Source organism: Poecilia formosa, unplaced genomic scaffold (genome assembly GCF_000485575.1).
Source record: "Poecilia formosa unplaced genomic scaffold, Poecilia_formosa-5.1.2 Scaffold401, whole genome shotgun sequence".
In the NCBI taxonomy this organism is placed as follows: Eukaryota; Metazoa; Chordata; class Actinopteri; order Cyprinodontiformes; family Poeciliidae; genus Poecilia; species Poecilia formosa.
The window spans coordinates 177180-195664 of NW_006800340.1; the positions used below are offsets into that span (position 1 = coordinate 177180).

Below are 18485 nucleotides of genomic sequence, written 5' to 3' on the forward strand. Positions count from 1 at the left end.
CGAGCCTTTAGAGACGCTGATTTTGGGTTTCAATAGCTCCAAGCTCTAATCACCAAAAGTTGAAACATATCACTGTGTGTAATCGATAAGCATGAGTCTCTCCTCTGGAGGTAATTTCACAAAATAAGTGAACTTCATCTCCAATTTGATGGGATATTGTGTTTTATGTTTTACTGTGTGGAGAGAGGAAACAAAACCACTGAGCTGCACAGAAAATTGTTAAATGGATGTTTTCAGTAATACAGAAACAGCAAAACTTTTGTTTCTAATAACAGAACGTTTTCATGATATCACCAAGCCTGTTGAGACCAGCATCTCCTATTACTCAAGTGTCACTGCAGCTATAAAAATGCTCAGTCAAGGAACAGAAATAGGAACAAAATGAACATAAATTCATGCATCTCTCCAAATCCACCGCAAAAAAAAAAAAGGAGCCAAGAGATTTGTTCAGTTTCCCTCCGTAGAGAGTTAGACCCTAACATGATGTCAAGTATCTGTCTGGTCGTCTTGCAACTGAATTTATAACCTATGATTGAGAGTTTTCACATAGACACTGGCCTTATCCTGAAGGTCAAGCTGTGCACTAGAGGAAGGGTGACATGTTTCACCGCCTGCGTCACGTTTATGGGCAGAAATGACTAGAATGCACATCTGGCTGCAGCAGAAATATTTCGGGATTACTAACTGCAACACTAGTTGAAAAGAAGGAGATGCTTTTTTTTTTGTTTGTTTTGTAAAGAAAAAGATTTATTCCAAATTGCTAGCAGCTGCAAAACGTTTAGTCATACAACCATCAATCACTGCCAGTTGTTCCATTATGTGCTTCCATCTCACTGAGTCATCTGCTCGAGTTGCTTTGCTTTTCCTTTACGACAAACCAGTTTGAATGGGAACATAGCTTGGGAACTTGTTAATCATGTTACTCATTTCCCATTCCGCGATCCGAGTGTGCAAACTGCTGTTGGTGTGGGGTCAACCTGAGTGGAGTTCGCACTCTGTTCTTAATACCGAGTCTGGGATGCGCTCCATGGAAATAATGTTGAATGTAAATCAATTCTCTATTCGGTCATTTTGCTTTAGATTTTTTCTAATCTTCTTAAAAAAAAAACAAAAAAAAAACAACAATTCAGCATTTTTTTTTCTTTAAAAATCACTACATTTCTAATTTCATTAGAATTCATAACCATCATATTTTTTTGCCTCCTTTTTATATCAGGTGACCAAAAATGAGCCCTTATGAGAAGCCCAATGTCAGAGGCTGAACTGATGCCTTTAGATTGCTGATTGGACAGATTTATTTTCTGCTTTTTGAAAGTAAGGCAGCCATGCCGCGGCTGCAACGAGACGAGGATTACTTCGACAAAACAATACTGTTTTATTATCGGTACAGCACAGCATTCATTTGTATGCACTTGAATTTTATAGCTATAAAACCAGGAAGAGAACAAGACAGAGGAGGAGACATTTCATCCGTCATTCATCGTTTGAGGCCTTAAACACACATAATAAATACTGACCTTTTATCAAAATCAAATTTAATCAAACATCAAAAAGGAAGAAAAAATATATATGATTCATATTCCTCAAGACTGAAGGAAATTATTTGAAACATTCAGATAACCTGCATGAATCATCTTCACAGTGTTTGTTAAAACTACAGCAGTATTCCCATCGAGCCTCACGTCATGGAAAGCAGCGTCATGCTGTTCTCCAGCATGAGACATAAATGAATTACGTGTGGAACAGGCTGACGGATGCAAGAGAGAGGTTACAGAGCTGCCCCGGAAACGTTTTATTTGAAGAAAAATATCTAAAGACAGTTTTGTGATCAAACGAAACAAGCAGCTGCCCATGGATTTGGAAACCAGCCCAACGTGGTTGACGGAGGGTTCACGCTCCGTTGTCCCACGTTTAATGTCACACATTACTAAATGCATACACAGAGCAGCTGAACCGTACTTCTAGGGAGCCGAGGTTACCAAAATCGGCTCACCTTGATCTTGAATGGTGCAGAACGCCGAAGCAGATGTGATCATTTCGGGACTAATTGTTAAATTTGACCTGGACAGCATGTTGAATCTCAACCATAAAAATACAAGAATGCAATATTGCACTGAATGCACTCACATGACCTTATGAAAGATGTCTCTCACATTTTAAGTGTCATTCATTCACTTTTTGCATTTTCATGACAGAATGTTGACACATTAAAAAGAAAAAAAAAAAAAGCCAAAAACATGGCAGTCCTGCTTACCTGAACCGTGATTACTGTAGCTGTTAAATTTTCTATGATTTGTATGGGCGTATAAACTGTAACTGATTTAAAACATATGGTGTCTGTTTTTGGCCATCTTTAGCAGAAAAAGGACTAAATTCCTCTGCTCAAAGTAATATTTTAGGTTTTAAGATTTTTCTGCTGAGATGGAATCAAAACAAGCACAACTCAGTTATGCTGCCGTTGCGGTGATGTTTGTTCACTGGTTACTTTGGGACTTTTAGTTGCAAACTCCCTTTTACTACTATGAAGTGTCTCTTGCTCTGTTTCAGTGTTAACCCATGAAATCACACTTCTGGAAGACATGTCTCCTTTTCTAAAGGGAACAAATTCGAAATCTTGTTAAACTTTGATGCAGTGACATCACACATAGTGGACTTTGTAACGACCCTTTTCACGTTTTAAGGTGTAATTGCTGTCTCCGCATCATTGCTTTTAGTGTGTTTTTCTGCAATGTGAGCCCTCTCTTCCACAATCAATGGCTAATCAAGATACTATTAAGCGCCACAGTAAGACGAGATGCAAATTGGGGGAGCTCTTTGAACCTCACAGTAGTGACACACAAAAAGCAGCTGGGAGAAATCAGGAGGAAAAGTAGCATCCTGGGAAAAGCTGGAAAGTTCTGGGTCTGGTAGTTAAATCAGCCCTCAAGAAAACGAACATCTCAAATTAAAATAACAGAATGAAAAACAACATTGTCCTGACCGAAAGACATATTTTGTTAGACATTTGGTTTTGGTGCTGTTTATTTGGTTTTAGATGGATCTGAGCCGGTTCTCTCCTTTGCCAATTTGTGCCCTCATTTCTTACCCCATCATTACTTATTTTGCCCCAGTTTACCCTCCATATTGTATCTGTAACTGTATTTACAAACTAACAACAGTTATAAGTTATTTTCCAAAAACTTTTAATTCTCTATTTTATTAACCCTGATCAAATCAAAATAAGAGATGACTTTAAGAGATATTATCTATTGATGTCTTATAGACTCTGAGCAGATTTAAAAAAAAAAAATCTTCAAAATCCCAGTTATCAAAGCAGGTATGAAATGAAATGTCAGTTTTCTTAAAGTTTTCTTGTCTGGATTTCACAATGGAGAAAACTGTGAGCTAAATGAGTTCTTTATAAAATATGAAGTAAATTTCAGCAGAACATTTCTCCTATGGAGAGATAAAAAAAAAAAAACAACTACTAGAACAACACAACAAGATTGTAAAAAAGAGAAACTTGGATCATTTGTATTTCCAGCTGCTTCTCTTACTTCACGAACTCAACATAAAAAAGGTTGGTGATAAAAATGAACTGAAATGAAAATATGGGATACAGAATTATTTAGGCAAGCAAAAGTTGCACATAAAAAAAAATCAGTCACAGAATACTTAAACATCTTGGAAAAAGGAATGTATGTTAAAGGTTAGCCAAAAGTTAGCTTAAGACTTCAGCTGACTCCGATGATTTTGTAACTTGTCGTTGTACTTTGTAAGTTTAATGTGTCGACATAAAAAGATGTATAAAATAATCAAATCTAAATCAGCTTCAAAGCAATCTTTTTACATTGTACCCATTATTTATTTCACAGTAAAAATGAGAATTTCCATGTCGTTTTATCTGGGTCAGTTATAGATATTAAAAGATTTTGTATTTAGTGTGTGCTCCATTGATGAATGTGTGTAACATACAAGCAGGGTTTGCCCACAGGTAACAGTAGGTACAGTGACATAAAACTGGATCAATAAGTTAGTCTATTTTTGCTGGTTTCTTAATTTTATATACTAAAAATACTGCATAACAAATCTGGGTTAAGCAAGTCAATGTTCCGTCATCAGCAGGATTGATGTCCACATGTGGAACAGATAGCTAGTCTTTGTTCAAAATCATTTCACAATACCTGCAGAGAATAGCCTTCCTGCTCTGAGTTTTCATATCAAAGCATCGCGGAAGCGACAGAAACGTCGTTGTTTAGGCGATCCACTTCACGCCAACCGACTCGGCTCTTCGCCCACTTCCTCAAGTTATCAGTAGTGATTGTTTCTATTTCCTCTCTGTCCATTTGGTTATGCATAAACCACAAAAAAAAAAAAGAAGAAAGAAGAACTTGCTCCAACTGAAATGAATACTAATGATTCACATCAAAGTCGGTGTCTGTGCTGGGTCTGGCCTCACAGGTAGGTGGTCGCCTCTCTGTTCTCCCTCTCTCTGGCCTGAGCCACGGCCACGTTGATGCACTGCAGCCACTCCTCGGCGTGTTTCTCGTCCTCGGCTTTCAGCACGTATGTCTTGTTGTCCGTGAAGATCTCGAAGGCCCTCGGCAGACCCCGATCCCGCCGTTTCTTAGCGACTACCTGTGAAAACAACGGAGGGTCAGGGATGAAAGGAGAAAAGAAAAACATCTCCACGCTCAGCAAAACAGCTGCCGTCTCTTTAGTAATTCACATCATTTCGCTTGATGTAGATTTGTTTGTAGCTTAAAAGTATTTTAGGATAAAGCGCACCTTCTTACACTATTAAAGCCGTTATTGGGAATAATTTAGTCTACAAAACGTGAGCAGAAACGTTTTTACAGGTTGTCAAGTTACAACCGCAAACCTCAATTTTTACTGGTTGGGTTTCATGACAGACCAACATGAAGTAGCTCACAAAGCTGCGGCAAAGTTTAAAGTAGGGTTTGGTGGTAAGGAGAACTATGTAACTTAGCATCAGAGAATAGAAACGGTATGCGACGTTTCAGCATCGATTGTAAAACTGGTGATGACAAATTAGTGAGTGAAATCAGAGCAATCTTGGAAGAAAACCTTCTAGAGGATAATGCAAATGGAAATATTTTTTTTTTATTCTTAGATATTTACAAAATTAAAACCTCTGTGTAGTTTTTGTTGAGCTTGTGGCAGAGGTTATCCTTCCAGCAGATAAACACGCCTAAACACATCAAGACATTAATAAAGAAATCCTAAAAACCTGCTGGATGCTTTGTAAGGCACTGTGCACCGATACAATCAGGGTAAACGTTAGCTAAAGTTAGAGCAGTGAGGATTAAGGAAGGCCTGGGATTGGTCACCTTGACACTCTGCACTCTGCTCAGCTCTATGGGGATGTCATCCAGCTCATCCTTCTGCAAATAAGACAGAGTTCGTTACCACTCAATAAGATGATGACCCTTTTTTTTCTGTAAATAACCTGTGTGGGTTCAGCATCACAACGCCCAATGAAGACCCTCGAATAAAGAAGCACAATGCTGTTTGCAACCGTCGTTGCCAGTGAAATCTACCTCAAAATGAACCACGTCAAAGAAGAACGACTCCGCTTTGTTTTTCCTCCAGCGCAGGAAAAGAAAAGTCTGCCTCTGCTCACCCGCTGATCGGTCCAAACGTGGGTGGCGCAGTGGAGTCAGAACCATGTACTCTTACACCATCGTTAATTATGTGGCTGCAACCACAGCATGAAGCAAAGTCCGCCGCAGGAGTCCACATCCTGACTGGGGCATTCCTGTGCCCCAGTCAGGATCTAAACAACCGTTTGCATTATTTATTTACTCATTCAGCGACGGCCTCTGTTTGGCTTACTGACCGTTCGTAACAACATCCCTTACGTCACACATTTCCCGTTTTTGTCTCCACGGGTTTTTTTGTCGTCAGCACTTTTCAACAAAATGGTGAGTGAAAAGGTGCATGTATGGAGCTTCTCATTTGAAAACCACAAACAAAAATGTGTGAACTATATTAAAATAGCTTCTCCAACCTGGTGTCATATTGTGTCAATAACAAAATCTAATGGCTCCCTGTAGCATCAGAAACTGACGTTCATCACATCCAAGCCATTTTAAATACTGCAAAAAAAAAAAGATGCGTGTTTCACAAAGACTGAACAAAAGTATGACTGTTATATTTTACCACAAAAAGAAAACAGACAAAAATTTTTTTTTTATATATATATGTATGTATAGTCAATTTATTGGGATCTTAAGGTGTTAGACCAACACAATATGGCAAATAATTGCGAGGTTTTATTTATTTTCTTATTTATCTTGCAAATATAAAAGATCTGATGTGCCTATGCAGTCAAACCCCATTTAATATGATACCCCTAAGTGAGATCCAATATTTCATTCAGTTGTAGCATCCACTGAGCTGATGGGTTGGATTAGAAGAGCATTGATCAAAATGTCTATGATAACTTTGGAGGAGCTGCAGAGATCCTCCAAAGTAAATACGTAACTAATCAGGTGTTTATGGGGGAATATCAACATAGTTTTGTCCAAATTATGTCAGAAAACTAACTACCTGGACAAAGCGTCTGCAGGATGAAACATATCGATGGTGGCGTCCATACTGAGGAAATGCTTTTATTGATTTTATTCAAAGCTGAGGATAATGTTGACTGGAGGTGAATACGAGGCAATTCCGAAGTTTAACTTGATAGAGACTGAAAAAGATCAGATTTATCTTAGCTACTGCATGAAATCCCAGTAAAATACACAGAAACTTGTAGTTGTTTAAAGTATAAATAACTTCGCAAGGCAAATATATTGGTGTTGGAAGTTGTCATTATCATAAACTTAAATATGCTGAATATCTAATTTCACTTTCTGTAGTAGCTCCCTTTTGCATGGATGTTTGGAAAATTTCACAATTTTGCTGTAATTGGCAAAGAAAAGTCTTCCCTTTTCATTCGAGGAAAAATCATTTCACAACAAACCAACCGCCTCCAGAGCGCGCTGGCAGAGGCAAGCCCAGCTCCGAGAACAAAGGCATTCGGTCCTCTCAACGTGCGGCTGCTGCTGCAAAACAGAATCCATCAACATCTGGACGGCAGCACAAAGACTATTGTTTAATGTGGGAGGTAAAGAGAAGAAGAAGAAAAAAAACTCAGTCCTGTTTCTGCTTATGTTTGACAGATGCTGAATCATAATTTTGAGCCAAACTTGAGTGTTTTGACTGTAAACATGCGACGCCCATGGGTCACTAATGGCTCCGAATGTGGACTGTGTGACGTATAGTGTTAACAAGCAGAGTAAAAAGATTTTATAAGCTCAGATTTCATTCTATACCAAACTATCAGCTCACGGATGCCAATCAACTATCCTGTTTTTTTGGTGGATCTTTCTGGGCAGGCGGGCATGGTAGTTTCTTTTCTTTTTGAATAGAAAACAGCTCATTTTTATTTCCACTCTGCCCTTTCTAATCACCACCGTTCCTCATGGGGGAATTAGTCACTCAGTCGAGCACAATGTGGCGCATCAGTCCAGATCTCCATCTCTGTTTGCGACTTCTGAATGAGGAAATCTGATCGAAGTTGAGAAAGGTGTCATTGACTCATGCCTCGGATGTTCCACCCTAAAGTTTCCAAAGTGGGCCAAAGTTTGCTCCAGCTGGATTCCCCTCATGCTCCAGAAGGACAACTCAACTTTTCAAGAGGTGGGATTTTTACCATTACATACAAAGTTTCATAACAATTCAAATGTCATGGAACATGGGGAAATATTGATTGTTTCAACACTGAGATGCAAGAAACGGGAAGTAACTGTGTATATACATATACATCTTTTTTTTTTTCTCTGCCTACGTACAGATTTGCCCCGGCGGAAGAGGAGCTGATTCCCTGCCAAGGTGTAATAGCGGGTCTTCCAGCGCTTGATGAACTTCCAGCGGACCTGTTTCTCCTTCAGCTTCCCTTCTATCAGAGGTTGTCCTTCCTGGTTCACGACTGAAGGGTCACACAAACACAGAGACCAAAAGACTTAGGAGAAAATGGGATTAACAAAATGATCCGTGTTTTAAAAAAAGCACATCAGCAATATTTTATTTTCACTTTACTGTTAAAAACTGAAATCAAACACTTGAGTCTATCAGGAGTAAACAGTCAAAGGTCAAGAACGCCCATCAAAAAATGTTTTTTTTTGGGAGGTGATTTTAAATGGATTCACTATCAAAGCACCAAGGATTTAATAATAAATACATAAAGATACTTGCTAAATATCTGCTAAATGTGAAGAGTCGAGCATTTCAACTCAATACTTAGAGCATCTTAAATCATATTGAAAGTATGACTGAATATATGAAACGTGGATAAGAAAAAAAAACCAAAAAAACAAGTTGAACTCTGGGACACACAACACATGACAACCATTACCTAATCTCATTGTTGCAGCAATCGGTTCGCATGACTATCTTAACTTTGGGACAGTTTTCATCCACATATCTGAGTGATGAAATTAACGGATATTTTTCATTACATTCTGTTTGAATGACATCCAAAAAGCACATTGAACTCCTGCATCCCCAATAAAAATATAGTAAAGTAGCCATTGTAACCAACGTCTCCCCTGCTTTGGCGTTCATCTCATTGGTCATCTCACGCCAGCTGACCAATAACATGTTTGTTAAAAGCATTCAGCCATATATTTAGCTCCTGATATATCCTACAATCTGCATGTTATACATCCACAAGCACACACACTCCACACCGATCATGCTGCAGTTTTTGTGGTAGAAAGACGTTCACCTCACCAATTGGTGAAAAAACCGATTCACAGCACAGACTTCTAGAGCTGCTGATTTATAGCAGCTGCTAAATGGTTCAGCGATGAAGTTTTCTGTCTTTCTGATCAATCTGATTAAACCGTTTGTTTGACTTGCCAAGTTCCCTTTTGTTAATTTTCTTCTTTTGTTCCTGATTTGTTGTTTTTGTTTTCTGCAACAATGACTGTGATCTTTTGTTCAACCTCAGTAAGTGAAGCTGTATCACAGGACATGCAGATCATTTCTGTTAGAGAGCAGGATGTGCCTTCAATCTACTTAGGTTTCTGATGATTGAACGTTTGTGCAGCGATCTTGCCAGCGGAAATAAACACAGGAGAGAGGAAAAAATAAATCAGGGGTGATTGCAGAATTAAAGATTAAATGCAGAAAATATGTCAGCTTCGTTTCGTGGGATTAAGCTTAATCATATTTGAAAGTTTCCTCCAAACCTGGAGAGTGTTTAGTATTGATTCTGAAAAAAGTTAGTTTGTCAATGAAACCTCGGACTCTGAGAAGTTGGCTGGGTCAGACCAGGTTTCTTCCAGGGACGGATTATTGGGTCTTAACAGGAGGCTAAACGTTGATTGTGCCAAATTAACCTTCAGCTTTGAAAATACGAATCCACATGTGTGACAGCGTAAATAATTTATTCTATTCATACTAATATATACAACCTGACACTAAATACACTGTTTGTTTTGAAGTTGAAAACAATAAAGCAGAGGAATTTAGTTTATATTATCACCATTATCCACGCGTTTAACTATGCATATAAATACTTTGAGGTACATTTATTATGCAAAGAGTAATAATTGCAAGATATTAATTAATACAAACTCAGAATCGCGTATCTTTTGTATCTCGTTGCATCTTTCTTTTATCACCCGGCTAGGTATGTTTGTGTTGTCAGGCTTTAACCATGTCTATAAATGTTTGCTGACCATTGGATACATGATTTGACACAAATGTGACATTGTACGGCGGCTTCCCCTTTTTTTTCTCTCTTTCTTTTTTGTTTTGTTTGTTTTGTTTCTCTTCTTCACTTACTCATGTAAGGTTAAAGGCAGCACAGTGTATAATGTTCTATTTTCTCTACTTTTGAAAACATAAAACTAATAAAAATGTTTATAAAAAAAAAGTGGTAAGTTAAACCGACAGAAATGTAATAAAAACACACATTAACAGTTGTAACTGCTTTCTTTTTATACAGGAAGAATGAACAATCCCTCTACTTATAAATGTCTGAACACAACCAAAGAACTTAAACAACCCGACCATTTGTTCTGCACCTCAGTCATGTGTCACACAATATCAAAACTCACATTTCAGGTAATGAAACCCTCAGTCTCCATTACAAAACCCTCATCTGGACTCTGTGAGGTATTGATGTCAATATTCAGTGAACTAAAGTAAAATCCTATAACCTTAAAGCATCTTGAGTCTACATCACAGTTTACTACACAGTTGTTGTTTTTTTTACTGGGCTGTAAATATGACAACTTCTGCAGCAATAAATACGAGAGATCAAGCAGACAGGCTGAAGTAGTTATTGCTATCTCCTCAGGCAGTTCCTGTTCTCTGGCTTCTCATTAGCAGCCATCAGAGCAACGTGTGTTAAAAAGGCTTAAAGCAACTCATTAGTGACGATCCAGTTCTTTCCCTGAGTATTCCCACCCATCCATCTTAATCGGCCTTCTTCATCTTCTTATGCAACTATGTTAAAGGATTTTAAGCTCACAATTTACTGTTGTGAGTTTTCTACAGTAAAAGACGGATATAAATCACATTCATTTTATTAGTATGTCAATTATCTAAACATACTGTGTGCTGTCTGTATCTGAGTGGAGAAACAGGGAGATATTACATGAGTTATGTACAATAGTATATTGAATGCTAATGAGTTTTAGTGACAGGATGAAACCAGAATCAAAGATCAAGTCCCCAGATAAACATCTAGGTCAAAGTTTAGAATTGCACACATGTGAACTCTACAGTATTCATTAATTAGGCTACTTCTGAAGGGAAGGTGTTTCACCTTTTGTTAGGACTAAAGGAGGCTAAAGGAGCAAAATGCAAATATATGATAAATTACATTCCAATGAAAATAATTATTTTTGTTTTCTCTAATGTTTTTAGTTATTTGATTTTTTTCTGAGTCTCCTAGAGAATCTTCTTTTAATTAAAATCCCTTTTAATTCATCCCTCTTTTTGTAACGTAAAGATATTTTTTCGCACAGAAAACTTCCTCACTCAAGTCGACGACTTAAGAAATATAAATTTCAGTGCTTGACTAATAAAACAATAATAAACAAAACAGATGCATATCTGTGTGGGAAAACAGGCATTTGAATCCAGCGTCTGACTTCTTTTAAAATAAATTTCTCTTCATACCAAAGTGTATAGCTCTTGAAATGGTTCACCTCTTCAGGAGAGAATGCATTTATGTCCAAGGCTCTTTAGGATACAAGTTGTCAATAATGGCTAAATTAAACATTCATGAGTTTATGAAATGATTCTTTTTAATTCCCCGTGTTGTTTGAGGATCAAATACATCTGGAATGCATTATAATACTTTCCACAGGGAACACAGAAGTTTCCACAGCCGCTTTGAGGAAAGATTGGTTTCCTTTCAGAAATTTTGAGTGAAAACATCCTACTGAGAAACATCTTTACCCAAGAATGGCAGTGAGATGACTAATAATGAGAAAGTGCTCTCTCAAAAACCTGTGGTTGGTTTAGGGAAGACAGCAGAACATGGTGAGGAAGACAAAGGGAGCAATTTGATGGGCTGAGACACGAACAAACAAGAGCTGCCCGATGAGCGGCCTCAAGTTTTTTTTTTTTTTTTTTTTATCCCCATCCTTTATGCTTGTGTGTGTGTGTGCGTGCGTGCGTGGGTGCGTGCGTGCGTGCGTGTGTGTGTTCACCTGTGGCCTTCTCAGGGTTGTTACACATGAAACAAAGCCAGCCCCCCTCCTCTTCGCTGAACCCAAACAGGTCAAAGAAGCGCACCTCCTCCAGCTGGATGTGAAGGTTGTCCAGGTCCTAAAGATGAAAAATGAGAAAACAGGTTTTATATGTCACTTTTATGTGTCTATCTCTATTTGGACCAACCAAATCCAGACTTCAAAATAAACTTTCCCCAACACGCACATGCACACACACACGCACACACACATGCACACACAAATATATTAATGTTTCTATCCATTGTCACAAGGACTTTGGATTGACTTCTATTAATTTTTAATTCATTTCTATACCCCAAACGTAAGTTTTACCTGTGCAGGCCTGGCCCTAAACCTAACCCAGAACAGTACTTCTTCTTCTTATGGGACCCAAGTTTTGGGACCCATAAGAAGCAGTAGGTCCTCACAACATAGCGTTTGTTGGAAAAATGGGTCTTACAAGGTGATAAATGTTAAACACACTCCCAGAATAATATCAGAGCTTCCTCTTTTTTGCTACCAGACCTCCCTAAATGACCAAGAAGAGGTCTGATTGTGGACACAGATAAACCATGTGAGGATAAAACAGGTCAGAACATGCATGTGCAGTGAGAGTGACCGAGGACTTTCTGGAAATCAAACGGAAACCTGACAGATTTTTTTCCATTTCCATTTTCGAATATGATGAAATGCATCGTTTTATTTTACTGCTCTTCAAGGTCACAGAGTTTATTGCACATTAATAGAACATATTATCTAAACTTGAACAAAATAACAGTCATGTTCTTAAATGACTTGGATTTACTTTGAGGACAAAAATCTGGATTGGGCATCCCTAATTGATTCTTCGACAGTCAAAGTAGCAAATTTACTGTCATGCTGATTCTACAGCAGGGCTCCCAAACTGCATTCCTCACCGGCCAACGTCCTCCGGCATTTTACGCGTCTCTGCTTCAAGCACACCTGGCTCCAATATTAGCTCATTAGAAGAGCGCCGCAGAGCTGACTGCATGCTAGTGATGCAATTTCAGCATTTAATTCAAGTGTGTAGGCCAAGCGACACATCTAAAAGATGCAGGGCTTTGCCCTTGAGGAATGCAGTTTTTTTTTTTATCCCCATCCTTTATGCTTGGATGGGGAGAGCAACTCAGATGCTGGGTCTCAATTCAATAAAAATTTAACTGCATCACTAGCATCTAGCATCACGGAAAATCTGGAATATGTTATCCTCTGCGAGATCCCATTCGTGACTATGGCATTTCATGATTTTCTCTTTTAGAAAACAGAACAGGAAATAGAGTTAGGAAAACCTTTTTTTTTCACATTTTCAATATTAAATTAACATAAAGACTATCTATTTTTAAGTCAGACATTTTGAGCTTCCATACTTGTCCACTCTTTCCAGTACCTCAAATTCTACAATATAGTATTTATTACTTTCCCCTTCATATCAAGGAGCGGAACACAATTATTATTTCAATGACTGAACTTTAAAAGAAAGATGTACACAAATCAGAAGGTTGAAGGTCAAACCAGCACATGCTCATATTTTACTATGCAAGCTCTCTTCTTTGGAAAAAAAAATCAAAAAGAAGATGTACGGTTTTACAACGCTTACAAGTTTCAATAATAATAATAAAAAACTTCATTATTGTTTCTCGTTTGTAGTAAAAACAATGTGTCAGCCAGAAACTGACCAAGAATGCAAAATTGGAACATAAATTTGCAGCAGAACACATTTGGGAATGAATTATTTCACAACCGCAAATGAGCAAGATGGCAATCATTTACTTGTGAACCCACTACTAGAAAAAAACGTTAAGCAACACAGAATGCCAGTCAAATGAAAAGTACATCACTGTATTGTTAATTTAAACTTCAAAGATCCTGCTTGACAAATATGCTGCTGAGCTGTGAAACAACACACAACATTTTTGATTCATCAGGGAAGAAATATAAATCACTCTAATAAAGACATATAGAGACAACAAGCATGATGTCTCCTTTCCCTGTGGCGCCTAGTCCACATCTGTCTGCCTCCATCCACTCTTTAACTTAGTGTTCAGGTTATAATTACTTCCAAATAAAGATAAAAAACTGCAAGTACTTCCAAGAAAAAGAGCATGTGCTGCCCTGATTCAGCAAAAATAAACTTCGATACCATTTACGAACCGTATCCCCATGTTTACTTCACGTACATGTTTCGGATGCGCACAAATCTTGGAAGCATTTAGATGAGAAACAAGCTAAGTTAATGAGATCGCATAAGTTTATCTGAAACTGCTGAGAGGAACTCAAATGAGAAACAGGCTTCATTTCTGCCTTCTTGGACATTTAGATTTCATAAATGAAAGTCAGGAATCCAGACACTAAAAGCTTTTTTAAAAGGGCACACGGAGGGATTGCATGTCCCTAAACATCTTTATCTAATCAGCTTCAGCTCAGTCTTTATCACCATGTAACCCACTTTCCACCCATTTCTTCCTCAAACAAACCAAGGAAACAAAAGGTCAAATAAGACAACCCCTTCTCCCTCCAGTCTCCTCCTGTTTCTTTTGGTCTCCATGGCTGTATATTATTCTAACTTTACTTATGCTCTTATTCCTGTCATTTATTTTTTTCCTTTAGACTTTCTTGTGCTTACAGTCATGCAAAATAAAAGATCTATTGCAGCTTAATCCACAGTTTTAATTATTACTTTATCTCCGTCATGTCCTCCTTTTTCGTGCTTCCTGTCTTCTCCAATCCATCACCAGCTCTCCGTCTTGTTGTCTTTACCTCCCTTCATGTTTCTCATTTTGTCTTCCACCAGCTTTCTGTTTTCTCTGGACCATAAAACTGCTTAAAATGAGTTGTCAGAAGCCAAACGTAAGTCCCCTCTTAAATCACAGAAGCCCCATAAAGCTTTGCAGCCTCCCTTTAAATCTCCCTGCTGATGCAGATGTAATTGCTAACCTTTTCTGCCTCATGTATACGTGTCTGACATATGGTTCTGATCGGCTCTCAGGACTCGGAGAGAAACTGTGGACCTGATTGGGAAGGAAAAGAGGAAATGCTGTGCCGCATATAGATTCAGAGAAAGGTTGTGACCTTCTCCCTTCCTCTCCCTTGTTAAATCTTGTCTTCTTTTGGACTTTTTTCTGCTCCCACAGAAAGAGAGGCCACACCGATTTTAAAGAAACAAACAGGGATTTAGCCACAGCCAATTCTTCCTGTTCTTCAGACCAAACATGATTCTGGTCACCAATCTGTGCCACAAACTTAAGTTGTTTTTCAAAAATTGGTTCTGAAGTGCATTTGAGATCAATGTCCTCTTCAGACAATCAATTCTGTTCATCTTGAGCAATGCACTGGGACTGCAAGCAGCACAAAAAACCCTCAGCATGACGCTACCACCTCCATGCTGGACATTTGGCACAGTGTTGTCAAGTTTAAAAACCTCCTTGAGCCAAACAGCTTAATCTTTGCATTGTCTTTGATGTGACACTGAAGACATTGCCTCGCTTTTCTCCGTGTGAGTAACTTCAGGGTTCACATCCCAACCTAAGCTGGTTGCAGCGAAACTGTATACTTAAAGTGAGAGAAAGGACAGATGTGGTTTCTTTGTAGCTGTAATCATTTAGTAATGCCTTCTGACGTTGTGACATTTTCAAAAAGAGCCTCCCACTACCACAGCATAACAAACGCATAGTAAAAGCTACACATACACTGAAAACACACGTCTGCTCTGTGTGGCTCGGCTTTGAACTGGCGCAACACAAACAGACATGACAAAGACGACTGAGCGCGAGACGAGGACTTGTATAAAGAAATGTCCATTTACCGGAGTCAAAATGTAAATACAAATGACGTTCACACTTTGTGATGATGATATCAGTCCCACTGCTGGGTACACACACCACACACACACTTTATATGCATGTATACAGACATACACATACATGCAAATATATAAATATATATGCATATATAGAAGTTTACCTTTCTTTGTGGGGTGGATTGTTGTGTCATGGCCATGGAAAAGCTGTGTGATCCTTTAAGCTGCGTCTTCTCCCAAAGAGAAGCTAATCTTTCGACACTCTTGTCTCTGCTGCACAGAGTGGCACTTGACTTGCTCTGTCGAAACCAGACACAAAATTAAACACAAGGGAAAATCCACAGTGCGTAAAATCAATTTAACCCACACCTTTTGAAGATGGCAAGTTTTTGTGATAGAAAAAAAATCACAACAATATCAGCTTTATTCTCCAAACTTATGAACACAAACAAGGAGATGTATTTTTATTAGTTGATTGTCGCAGTTTGGACCTGGCTGTTTTTGTTGCTGAGCCAAACCACACAGTCATGAATGAAAGGTTTCAGAATCAACATGTGACTCTGAAAAGTACAAACTTACACAAACAAGCTGTTACAGTTGATTTAGCTCAAAGCCAATTATTTGTTTATTTTTTAGCTGGGTTACACATTATATATCACACATTAAATGTACTTTATCACTACTTATCATGGTCTAATTTTCACAGAAACCTGACATTTCACCAGGCATGTGTGGAATTTTTATTTCAGCAGTGAAATAAATAAAAAAAAAAAAACCTAAAAGAAACAGATGCTGGATATATCTTAGGACAAATGCATACCTCTAATATTTATGGTGATAAATTTAAATGATGAATTTTAACTTGGTGAAGGCATGTCTAGCCTATTGGGAGTGGTCTCCTGCAGTTATGGCAAGTCAACCGTATGAGCTGTGTCCCAGAAACAAAGCATTAATTTCACTCTCAACAAAGTGTTTGAAAGAGTTGTTAAATGGACAAATCACTACCTTCTAAGCCACATGCAAATTAAAGCGTCCTGTATCCACTGGTGCCTGTGGAACTAGATGCAAAATGTCTGAAAATAAATTAATCTTTCATCGAAATACCATAATTCCACAAAATAATTATTGCCGTTCTCACATTTTAGAGATAGTTTCACCATCACTGTAACAAATCCAGTTATTTTTAATGATTCCATTTTAATTTTCACTCTTGCTACTTTCTTGTAGCCATTTCCTGGCGTTGCTCGTTGAATGCGGGTAAGTGTGGTTTCGTCTCACCCTCTCTTCCTTTTTAAGTGTTTTAACTCTTATCCCTATTGTGTTGACTAACGGGTCGATAGTCTGGTAACTTTTTGTTTGTTGCATCAGAAATTTGTGGTGCATTTTTTTTTCTCACTTTGAATAATCATCCTGGTAAAATGAATTTGAACCTGAACAGTTCAATTTTCCCGTTTTAAACCCAAAGTGTAGTTATATATGCAGACTGGTGACTTGGGTGCACCTGCAGATGCAGCAGCATGATGTGAATCCAAAGGTGAGGCTGTTGGCTGGTCAGGAGGAAACTGGATTTGGCGTACAGGCAGTAGTATCCCTTCAGCGGACAGGAGAACGAGAGCTTGGCAACGCAGCCACGATTTGAATCTGTTGCAAAAAAAAACAACAAAAAAAAAAAACACCAACTGTCAACAACAAATTTTAAAAAATTGCAGCAGATATATACATTCACAATCTTATTGGTCATGGTAATAAAAAACCTGGACAGGAGTATGTAAACATTTGCAGTTATTTTCTATTTAAACATCTCTCTCTTCGTGTTTATTCTTCTCCGAATGCTAAACATCAACAGCTCAGCTCGGTAACAGAGTTATGGGAATTATACCCAAGAATTACACCACATCTAAATCATCATAAAAAAGTCTTTTCTTTCTACCATCGCCTCCCAAAACACTCGGGGAAAAAGCAAATATTTTGACACTGCAGAAAAATCCTGTGGGCTCATAAAGAAAAAGAAAAATGAAACAACAGATGGGATACTGAGGCACATTCTCAGCTAAATGACAGCCGTAGGAGTTCAACTGATCTAACCAGCTGATGTAACGCAACTGATACAGGTCAAACTAAACTCGTTACCTTGACACATAAAACAGGCTGTCAGCACCGTCAAAGAGTTTGTTCAAGACACACAAAAACTTCATACTGGCTCACTGATTTTCTGCGCTGGAGTATTTTGTCTACAAGTCCTGACATGACACCATCATAACCTGATTACAAAAGGCTAAAGCAGAGAAAAGACCAAGGGGTGGACAGAGAGTCCCGTCCAACAAGCAAGTCCAGATGAAGTTGTCTTTCGCTGGAGCATCATCATGAAACTCTGTGTGTCTCATCCTTTTCACTGTTTACATTAAACGCTCAGTGTGATGCAGTTCTGACGAAGGAGCTCTGATAGGAGCTGGGCTGCGAGCCCTGGTGTCGATTGTCATCAACGCTATGAGAATTCATTCACAGTAAGAGTAAAGAGTGTTTTTATCGTGCCATGCTTTACATTTATTTCTAGATTTCGTCAGATTACCAGAGTTTCCAGAGATTATGTCATTAATTAAATTAATTAATTAAGTGTTTTGACCACTATGAGATACAATGACTAAAATGAACTGATTATAAAATTGAGTTTCACTCAAAATATCTTCGTCTCAGGTTGTCATGATCCTCCATGTTTGGGTCTATCGTGCGTTTAATGGAATCTGCCTGCTGCAAATGGTTTAATGCAGAAAAACTGCACCTGTGAGTAGAAATGTTTGCGTGGTTGCAAATAATTTTAATTCTGCATATGATTTTCATATGCATTTTTCTAGTGCAGGATATCAGCTCATCTGTCCATCTGTCAAATACCACAATCTCAATTTCAACGACATTACACGTTGCGAAGCTGC

General features: G+C 38.3%; 1 protein-coding gene across 2 annotated transcripts in view; it reads right to left on the bottom strand.

Moving 5' to 3' along the window:
* Positions 1-3168: 3168 nt before the first annotated feature.
* veph1 (ventricular zone expressed PH domain-containing 1) overlaps positions 3169-18485 on the bottom strand; it is a 67276-nt gene continuing 51959 nt past the window's right edge. For both annotated transcript variants that reach the window (XM_007576216.2, XM_016663051.1), the window contains exons 10-15: positions 17057-17196; positions 15720-15854; positions 11718-11835; positions 7839-7975; positions 5331-5384; positions 3169-4617 (exon numbers count right to left, since the gene is read on the bottom strand). In XM_007576216.2, coding sequence (XP_007576278.1) covers positions 4435-4617; positions 5331-5384; positions 7839-7975; positions 11718-11835; positions 15720-15854; positions 17057-17196 — 767 coding nt within the window. In that variant the 3' untranslated portion in view covers positions 3169-4434. The remainder of the gene's footprint in view (positions 4618-5330; positions 5385-7838; positions 7976-11717; positions 11836-15719; positions 15855-17056; positions 17197-18485) is intronic.